The following is a 10,920-nucleotide window of genomic DNA, read 5'->3' as shown; positions in this document are numbered from 1 at the left end:
TATTTAAACTCGTGGTGGTCGGGCCTTTCAGACAGCAGCACCATGGCTGTGGATTCTCTGACACTGTTTTTACACCGACTCCATCGATTCTTTTAAAAAACAGCTGAAGACATTTTATATAGACAAGCTTTCAACTAATTTGTTGTTTTTATGTTGTATTTTGCTGTTTTACATTGTACATGTTGTATTTTCATTCTTTGCTTTGTGAAGCACTTTGTGAAAAGCACTATATAAATACATTTTACTTACTTACAGCCATTACCACTGTACCCTGAGACACAGCATCGATCTTGACTCTTGTCAGTCTGAGCCAGGCCTTTCTCTGTAATTGCCTTGGGTGAGAGAAAAAGCTTACAGCTGACTGGAGGATTAATCCATCCTTAGCCTCCGGTCTTACAGTCTCCTCACAGACGCTACCTCTGTTCACTGCAGGCATGCATTTGCCTGTCAGCAACTAAACCTGTTCTAACTGGGACATTTCATACCAGGATTTGATTTGATTGCTTTACATCTGATTCGCTCGTCATTCATCTGCAAAAATGACTATCAGAACAGCGCGCCCAAACCGGGCACAACATTTCCAGCCCCGTTTGTATTGCCTCAAAAAGGTGGGTCAATAGCATTTCTGTTATAGCATTATTATGTATTCCTTTTGTAATATATTTTGATTATCCATCATTCTTTAATAATTAAAGGCTTTTTCACGTTAGGTTCTAGATTTCTATATAAACTGCTTTGGTGAAAAAGGAAAAATACAAAGCACGCGAGCTGCAGTAACCTTGTTTTCCTACCCCCTGTTCTTAAGATTATATAAAGATTTTTCTGTTGCATGCAGTATCTAAGGGATACCCATGCATTTGCATGAGATTTAAACATGATTGGTTTGCCAGCATAAGAGGCTTGCTGAAGCTAATCTTTTAGTCCACCTAAAAGCTAATTAATGTTATTGTTTGGCAGCATGGTGTCACTGCAGTCTAAAGCATCTGAACAACCTTATTGTTATGCACTTCAGATAAAAATATTAACTTTCAAACAATTCACTGGCACAATGAAGCAAAGACACAGGAATAAGATAAACAAAGAAGTATTCCAGTATTAACCTAACTAATCAGATTCTTTATGAAGTAGGCCTGGTGTTTTACAGTATGAACGCTATTCTGACCCAGTTTACTACTATTCCAATTTTAAAAAACTCTGAAAGAGAGGAGCTGAGCTGTCAACTGATCAACACTTGGTGGTGAGTTGGATCAGGTGGCGGGGGGCGGTGCTGGACAGACCTGTCACACCTAAACGTATAGTGAGGGTGCGCTGGGAACAGTGGTCCGTGAGATCTTTAACACACACCTCCGGCAAAGCTTCAACAGCATTCTGAGGGAGACTGGGGACATTGAGTCCCAGTCCGGTCTTTAAGTCTAACGTCGTTAGCCATGTCTGGGCCCAAACTCCGCTGCAGGTCCCAAAGTCAAACGATCATTGCAGCATTACTGAGAGTTGAAAAACTCTTTAAATTCTTTCATCTTTCATAAAATGATCAGTGTGGCTGCTCTACCAGGTGTACCAATTAAGTTTAACATCCAGGCATCCATGAAGACGGAATTTATGACATTTAACGGAGTTAGAAGTTAGCAGGAAGTTACAGCTCTGCTATCACTTCCAACATAAATGAAGACAGAAAACTAAACAGCAGTGACGTCTGCAGGGTTACTGAAGTTGGACTAGCTGGTAGATAATGATGTGCTACGTCATCGCTAGCGCGACAAAGCTATGTTAGCATAACATAAATAGTAAAGCTGGAGGATGAATGCTAATGAACGGAGGACTTTTTTCCACTCGATAAAAGTTAATGTGAGCGTTCCCGATAGTTAGGGACAAATGCAATCACATGGCAGGATGCTGTAAACTTCAGTCAGGAGAACAACTGAGATAATCCATCCACAGTACGAGGTTAGTCAGTAATATACTGCTGCATGGACTGTAGTTACATAGGAAGGGTTTAAAAACTGAGCTTTAAAATGATTAGCGGTAATAAAAACCGAGAGAAGCCGACAGTGAACACTGACTGTTTTTAGTGTCTTTTTTAAAAACCGGATAGAGATCGACAGACTACGTGACTTGTGTGCGTTGCATTGTGGGTACAAGTGGCAGCAAAATCAAAACACTGCATCAAGCGCTAGCATTTCCAGCACCGGTAACCATTCATTCTGCTGTTTTAATCCCTACTTGCATTTTATTTGCCCCAAAAACAGTTATGTACAAAACGAAGAAGAACACGGCAGGTCCGTACAAAGACAGACTTGACGAAAAGGCAAAAAAAAAGTACGAGGAAAAACAACAAAGTAATGAAAGGGTTTGGCCCATACGAGCATACAGAGTGGACTGAAGACATTAGCGTGCTGCCCCCACCTTCATCACGCTCATATTTATAATTATATGTTCCTAAGTGTGAGTGCATACACTCATGAAGTGTTTGGTAACTTCAGATCCCTGCAACAAGCCCAGTTCCAGTTTACCGATGGATGGGTACAGGACACTGACATGTTCTGAGTAGCCAGATATGTAGGTGGACACCAGGTTTTATTCTAAGTGAAGGGCAACCCTTCAAAAAATGGACAGAGCAGTGGAGTAGCCAAGCGAAAAGAACAATATAAAACTCGATTACTAAAATATCATTTATTTCACTTTTTTTTTAAACAGTTAAAAACACCCCAGGCCACTTAGAACACACAGTCAAAACAACACTGAAAGTCCACTGGCGTCAGCCACAGCATTAAAATCCACCAAAATTGGACAAAGAAAACCCAGCGACGTCCCCGGCCGTTGTGTCTGTCTCTTTGCATGGAGGAGAGAGGGGGCAGCGATAGTGACCGTTCTTTCCAGTGAAAGGGATTTCTTGTAGCAAGCTAGTACCTACAATCCTTTGTGGTTTTACCCTGGAAATGACGTCACATTTTCGAACTCTATAGACCATGTTCAGCATCTCCATTGCCTGAAGCTGCTGCACTGAGCTGCGGCTGCAGGAGTGTTGGTAACTGTTGTGGTGGTAACCCCCGAACCAAATGGAGGTGAAGGGAGCCAGCAGACTGAAGAAGAAAGCCTATCGGGCTTGGTTAGCTTGTAGGACTTCGGAGAAAGCTTATAGGTACCGACTGGCCAAGCAGCATGCGGCAATGGCTAAAGCAAAAACTCAGGTGTGGAAGGAGTTCAGGGAGGCCATGGAAAAAGATTTTTGGACTGCCTTGCAGAGATTCTGGCAAATCATCAGGCGACTCAAGAGGGGAAAGCGGCGCTGTACCTGCATTATGTATATTGCAGGTGGAGCACTGCTGAACATTGAACATTGTCATGCAGTGGAAGGAATACTTCGAGGACCTCCTTAATCCCACTGGAGGAAGCAGAGTCTGGGGATGAGGGGGACGACTCGTCCATCTTTGGGGGTGAGGTCTCTGAGGCTGCTAAACAACTCCCTGGCAGAGGCTCCTGTGGAGGGTGAGGTGCACCCCCTGAGTTCCTGAAGGCTCTGCATGTTGTATTGCTGTCTTGTTGACACACCTCTACAAGGTTGCATGGAGGTCAGGGGCAGTACCTTCCGTCCTGGTCATGGAACACTGGACCAGCTCTTTATCCTCTCGAGGATACTTGAGTGTGCATAGGAGTTTGCCCAACCAATCTAGATGTGCTTTGTGGACTTGAAGAAGGCATTTGACCGTGTTCGGGGTGTCATGTGTGAGGTGCTTCAGAAGTATGGGGTGTTGCCGGCAATAAGTCAGACCTGTTTCCGGTTGGTGATGGGCTCTGCCTTTGTCACCGATTCTGTTCGTAAGTTTTATGGACAGAATTTCTAGATGCAGCCAAGTAGCAGAAGGTTTCCTCTTGGTGGTCAGAAAATCTCATCTCTGGTTTTTGGATGATGTGGCTCTGTTGGCTTCATCAGGTGATGGCCCCCAGGTCGCTCTGGAACAGTTCGCAGCTGAGTGTGAAGTGATGGGAATGAGGATCAACACCTCCAAATCTGAGGCCATGGTTCTCAGCTGGAAAAGGGTGGAGTGCCCACTCCGTGTCAGGGTTCCTGACACGGAGTGGGCACTCCTGCCCCAAGTGGGAGAGTTTAAGTATCTCGACGACAGTGACAGCCTCCAAAGGCTGTGTCTCGTTTGTCCTCTTTATATTAATCTTTTTCATTCACCTCTGTTTTCAGCTGGAGTCGATTTTGCTAGAAATGCAGGACACAAAAAGTGGAGTTAAAGGTACAGAGCAGAAGCTCAATATCACTACCATCCCACATGTCATTGCTGGTGAGTGTGACACACACACACACACACACACACACACACACACACACACACACACAGACACACACACACACACACACACACACACACACACACACACACAATAGAAATAAAACTGAATGAAATTAAACTCAAACATTTCTAGCATTTTTAACTGGTACATGATGCAGGAGGTAGAGCAGGTCATCAACTAATCAGAAGGTTGGTGGATCAAACCCTGGCCTCTCAGAGTGCTTAGAGTAGAGTAGAGTAGAGTAGAGCACTATATAAAAACCAGTCAAGACTATTTTGTATGACTTTTGACATATATTTTTTGAATACCTGCATTCATGCATTTATTTCTTTTACTTCTGGACTGGATCAGCATTCCCCAAAATCTTCCTGAAAGCCTTCTGTTGATCCAAAAATACCAGAGTAAAGATTGAGATTTATATATTTTGCAAGCATATGTTAATAATCACTGTATGTGTTATAATGTCCATGCAAAGTTTGGCTCTGATTTTCCCATTAGTTGAGGAGATGATGGGGTAGGTTACATACATTATACTAAGGTAACTGCATGTCATTGACCTTTCTACTCTTGCCCATAGTTTATCTTTTGTCCTGTTCATTGGGTTGTTGTTTTTTGTTGTGTTTTTTTTGTGTCCCGTTTGGATCTTTAGCCATCAGAATTGTTGTCTTAAGGCCAAGAAAGATGCCAAGCGGATTTATTTTACCAAGTGGATCATCATGGCCTTGCCATATTGGTCCATTTGATTGACCTTTATTATAATTATGTATTTATTTTATTTTCAGTTGCTACAAACGGGACAGACATGACTGGGGGATAGGACAGGGAGAAAGAATGAAAGAAAGAGAGGGAGAGAAAGAAAACCAGAGGGGAGAAGAGACGGTGAGAAGGGGGGAAGAAAGAAAGAACAACAAACAAAACACCTGGGTCACCTGTATGGAGAAAAAAAACAGAAGAGAAAGCAAACAACAAAAGAGCAACATAATAAAAAAACAGCACCATCACAATAAACTAGCTAGCAGTAGATAACAGTAGATGCTAAATAATAAACGATATTGTGCAGCACGCAAGACAGACAGCGCACAATGTGCTTTGAGGCAGCAGCCAAGAAAGCTGTAGTCCGCGTCTGTGAATACCCGTGTGTACACCTGTGTGCACACCTGTGTGTACACCTGTGTGGATCAGCATGCTTGTATTCCAAAGGTTTCTCCATGTAACGATCTGCTAGGGAGTGTGGGGAGCCATAGCCCCGTCCCCCAGGGTATGAAGCAGGTATGGAGGAGATCCAGGCCCCAGAGTACAAGGACCCGAGGAGGACCACCAAACGGGGGGGGGGGGGGGGGGGGAACTGTGCCACCCTCCTGGGAAGAGCTGAGTAGAGCCCCAAAGGAGAGGTCGCCCCGCAGCTACGGAGCAGAGGCCAGAGGGGGTTGCAGTGGTGTGCCCGCGGGCTCTGCCGGCAGCCAGCTGTGCTAGAGAGGACCGAGCTTCAGGCCCAGAGGTCTGAGGGCATCCCATCCCCCGGAAGGAGCCCAGCCGGGCCACAGGCGCCCGGCCCCGCCAATCGGCCACCAGGAGTGAGCCGGTACATACATGAGCGCCCAGCCCCAGACGACAAGGACCACCAACACACCAACGTCTGAGGGCATCAGCCACCGGCAGGGAGTGTGGTGAGGGGAGATAGGCCTCCGTACTTTAGAGGGCCTGAGATGTTCCCAGAGAGGTTGAGTCTAAGACCCAACCTGACATATAGACACAGACGAACAGGCACACGCGGACACAAACGTGCATTCCCACCCCATATGCACAACCAAATACTCGGCACTCACCCGACATGTAGACAGACACAAATAGACACTGCACAGACAGTCGCACTCCCCAAACATACTCTATATCCCAGGTCCAGGTACCCCCGCCCCCAGAGGGGCAAGCCGCACCTAGACCCAGGAGATGTAACCCTTCTCTCTGGGGTGGAGGCAAGCGGACCACCTCCTTATCTGCAGTAGCAGGGAGGCCCCGCATCCCAGACCCCAGTCTGACAGCCAGCACCTCCTCCCAGCCCCCCAGCCCTGACGGCTAAAAGAACCGGGGTGAGTGAAGACCCCAAACCTCCCTACGCCCGCTCATATGTCGTGTTGCTGTGTGCTGTTCTAAAGTGCATTTAAAACTCAGGAGAGCATGGTTCCTGCTTCCTCTCAGAGAGCAGCACGGCTCTTCCCGAAAACCCTCAGTGTCTAAATACATTTAAAATTGAGGAGGGTAGGGCACCAGCGCCAGAGGTGGGTTGGAGTACACCGACCATCCTCTGGATGCTGTAAAACGTGCCCACCCCCAAGGCCCTATATGTATGTGTTATGTGAGAGTGTGAGTAATGTGGATGTCTAGGTTGCAGAATAAAATTGAGGCACAGGCGGCCACAGGCGGGTGGGTGTGGTGGAGCGGGAATAGGGAGGCAGCTGAGGATGGGGAGGGAAGAAAGGGAGGGGCAAGCGGCCCCTCCCTGGGGCCAGCTCCCCCGCTGACCCCAGTAGGCACCCCCACACTCTGGAACCCACCAGGGCAAGGGGGCCCAGGCCCATCCGGACCGGGGCCCGCAGCAGCAGCACCGCCCAGCCCCACAGCCCACCCGACTCCACCCCAGAGAAAACTGCACCCACCCCCATCATCCAATCATCTCCCAAACTACACAAGACAATAGACACCCAGGTTGAGTTCATTCTCCACCTCTCCTATATCTCTCCCCCACCTGCAGAGTGAGCTCCTGTAGTGAGGAGACCACCTGCAAAGATATAACAACCTCCCCACCAGTTAGAGAGCCCCCTAGTTGGGCCAATGCACCAGAGGTCCCCTGCATTGGGGCTGAGCCCCCCTGCACCCACCCGCCCACTGCTCCGGCGACACAACAGCCAGGACCCAAGCCCCCAAGGCCCGGCCAGCACCCCAGACCGGGGGGCGGAGCACCCCCAGACCCCCAAGCCTCCACGCCTGTCCCGGACCCTCCCAGGGGCAGCCAGGCTACCAGGCCAGTAACCAACGTCCGCCAGCACAGACCCTCCCCCATCTCCGCTGTACGCAGCCACAAGGAAAACACCATCCAAGAGCCCCAGAGCCCCTAACCAGGTCATGGCCACATCCCCCAGGTTAGTCCCTCTAGGGAAACGTCCCTAGGGACTCCCCAGACACCCTAAGGCCGTCCCTACCCCCATATCAACCACAATAGCGAAGGCAGGACCAAACCATGACCCCCCCACCCCCACTAGGTGATGAAGCCGATCAAAGGAGCCCAAAGGGATTGATCAAATGTGATGGCAGAGGTTGTATCAAGACTAATGTGATCTATTAGATGGTTTTTATATTGGTTAGAATTAAGATTATTTTTATTTTTCCAGTTAATGAGGACCATTTTCTTGGCAATGCATAGGGCCGTAAAAACAACGTGGGCTGTGTTTATTTCTGCAGTGACCTCATCCAAGTTGCCCAGCAAGCACACTAAAGGCTGGAATGTTACATTTCAGACACTTTGATAAGTCTTCACATATCTCACGCCAGAATTTCTGAACTGGTGGACAGAACCAAAGAGCGTGGATGTAATTGTCCGGTGTATTTGCTGTGCAGTGTGAGCAGTTGTTGGAAGGCGTATAGCCCATCTTGAACATCCTATGACCAGTATAGTGCACTCTGTGTAATATTTTGTATTGTATTAATTGCAAACTGGGATTTCTGATCCATTGAAAGGTTTTTAAGCATATCTGAGACCAAAGGATTGGGTCTAAGTTGATTGATAAATCTTGGGTTGTTTTTGTGTGGTCGGTCTGAGCTCGTTGTCTTCACCTTACAGTGCACCTTGAACTAACTGTTACTGTGAACTGGTGCTATGTATAAAAAACAACCAAGTGAATAAAAACATATAATTCTGTAAATGGCATTAAATAAATGTTTCAAATTGATTTAAAATACCACAAACTGATACAGAACAATAAAGTTTTAAGTAGAAAAAGAACAAATAATTCTCATAGTTTTGGTTTTTTCACTAAAGCCTACCTGTTATTTCTGAAGCTAAATGCTCCTGTTTATTGAACCTTCATACTTTGTCCTGTCCGATGTGCTAGACCACAAGGTGACAGTGCGTTTACCTCTCAGGTATTTAATCTGTACAGCCTCACTGGATTATTTAAAGCTTTGCTGCCTAAGCTGCTCGGCTAGTAGCTAAATAAAGCAGTCATTATTGGATGATATCTGTGCAGTGCTCTAAGAACCAAAGTGACTTTTTAATCTGGACTAAGGCCTGGAAGGGAAATTTGAGCAGCCATCCATTTGACCCAAGTATTCTGCCAGCACTTACAGTACATAAATGATGTGTTAGAACCAGAGGTATTCCATCAGGAGGGTGTAGGTGTTGGTAGCTGTAGCTGGCTGCTGCCCACATAGCAGCAGCAGCCCGCTGTGTGGGCCCGGATCCAGCCCACACACTGTGCTTACACATGGCCCACATACCGCACAGAATGACGGCCTTTTGGTGGCCCACACATGGGCCAGCACAAGGCCAGGTGCTGGCCCAGAACAGTTTCAGCTCTGGCCCCAGATGTCAGCCTGATGTGAACCTTAATCAAGCCATGTAATAACAACATGTAGAGCAAAAGTAACATGACGAAACTCTGCTCAGACAGTGAATGGACTGATTCTTCTATAGCACTTTTCTACTCTCCCAGATTACTCAAAGTGCTCTATACAAAATGCCACATTCACCCAACCACACACTTTATCTAAACTGAGTGCTTCCTAACTTTATTCATAGTCTTGACTTGCAGACTGGAGGAGCCAGGGATCAAACCACTAACCTTCCGATCAGTAGGTGACCTGCTCTGCCTCCTGAGCTACAGCCACCCGGTGGTAAACATGAGTAAACCCTCACTAGGTTTTGGATAAAGTGTACATTCACAAACCTGTCAAACCTGCATTTGAAACATTGATTACCATAGCTGTATTGCCAGACCTGGCCCACATCTGGTTGACATACCCTGCCATGCCAGAAGTCATGGCAGGGTATGTCATGTCTGCTATGTGGGTATTGCAGCATAACTAAGGGAGGATTCAGGGTCACCTGGTCCAGCCCTAACTATATGCTTTAGCAAAAAGGAAAGTTTGAAGCCTAATCTTAAAAGTAGAGATAGTGTCTGTCTCCTGAATCCAAACTGGAACAATGAATAAAAGTCAGCCTGGTAAAGATAAGCAGAAGCTGCTTGTTGTGAGGCAGCAGTGCTAACCACCGTGCTTCCCGCTGTGTAATCTATTACTGTAAATGTTATTAAGAAATGATCAGACTAAAGAAGGGTTTCAGAGTTTACTGTTACATGTTCTGTTTTTATGTGATGTGTTGAGCAGGCTCACTGATAGTTTGAGAAATGCCTGATTCTTGTCTCATACTAGATGAAATGCACGGCTGTCATTTCCAGCACCTGCATGCATGTTAAAATGACCTACTATGATTATTGTATCTGATAGAGATGGCACGATACCACTTTTTTATGTCCGATACCGATACCGATACCATAAATTTGGATATCTGCCGATACCGATATGAATCCGATATAGTGTTTTTTAATCAACAAAACTGTTTTTTAAAATATCTTGCTGCATTTTGCAAGTCTGCAAGTTCATACTCAAGTTTAAAACAACAACTACACTAAAGCTATTCTGTTATACCTGTATACAAAAAAAATATTTCATAGTTCAGCAATACTGATCAATCTAATAAACTTAGACCTACACCATCCTCCCTATTCTGGTATTTTAAAGAGTACTTAGCGTAAATATTAAGCAACCTAACTAATAGGGTTCCAACTCCCAGCAACAACAAAAATAAATAAATAAAAAATAGGGAACCACCCCTCACGCTCCACCTCATGATGCTTAATCGACGTAATCAACCTTAATTTGATGCAGTGTGAAAAAAAATGCACAGAAATCAATTATTTTTCAAGAAATATTAAATAGATTCAACATCTTTCTTCAACAAAATTGCAGACTGCACAGATGGTACCTTCCCAAAGTAAAAAGTACTATAGCTTACTAGGGTATATATATTAGACTTAATAGTCACTATATACAGTAATTGACTTCTATTCATTTTACATCAAATTAAAACTTTGGGTGTCAGATAATTATTTATTAAAAGCTCGACATTTTAAATGAGAATAAGAAAGAAAAGTATGTCTTTGTGCCCCCTTTTCCCTGTTAATGCCCTATCGGCCCCCCTGGCTAAACTTTGCTAGATCCGCCCCTGCACAGTTACCAGCCGTCAGCTACGTAGAAAAGATCCTCGAGTAGAAAGTAATATTAAATAAATTCTAACAACAGCTTATCAAGCTTAAACGTGCTGCTGTTGTTCAGCCGCTGGTTTCCTCTTTCTGGTGCAAAGTGGGCCAAAAACAAACAAGAGAGACGGACTCGCGACAGAAAAGCCGATCAGCTGATCATTGATCAGTTTCATGATTGAAGTAGCAGCAAGAAGAGGCAGTCGCTCCATATATCGCTTGGTAAGCTTAACGCAGGAATGCTTTACAAACATTCAGAGGTGGACTTACACACTTGCTTTACTTCTCTCGGGAATAACTTTGTCGG

General features: G+C 45.6%; 1 protein-coding gene across 1 annotated transcript in view; it reads left to right on the top strand.

Annotated features, from left to right (window-relative positions):
- The first annotated feature begins 382 nt into the window (after window positions 1-382).
- rgs9a (regulator of G protein signaling 9a) overlaps window positions 383-10,920 on the top strand; it is a 44,015-nt gene continuing 33,477 nt past the window's right edge. Inside the window, exons 1-2 of the mRNA XM_082530522.1 lie at window positions 383-608; window positions 4,196-4,292. Coding sequence (XP_082386648.1) covers window positions 540-608; window positions 4,196-4,292 — 166 coding nt within the window. The 5' untranslated portion in view covers window positions 383-539. The remainder of the gene's footprint in view (window positions 609-4,195; window positions 4,293-10,920) is intronic.

Source organism: Aulonocara stuartgranti, assembly GCF_965226115.1.
Source record: "Aulonocara stuartgranti genome assembly, chromosome: 4".
In the NCBI taxonomy this organism is placed as follows: domain Eukaryota; kingdom Metazoa; phylum Chordata; class Actinopteri; order Cichliformes; family Cichlidae; genus Aulonocara; species Aulonocara stuartgranti.
This window is presented reverse-complemented; position numbering and strand designations above follow the sequence as displayed.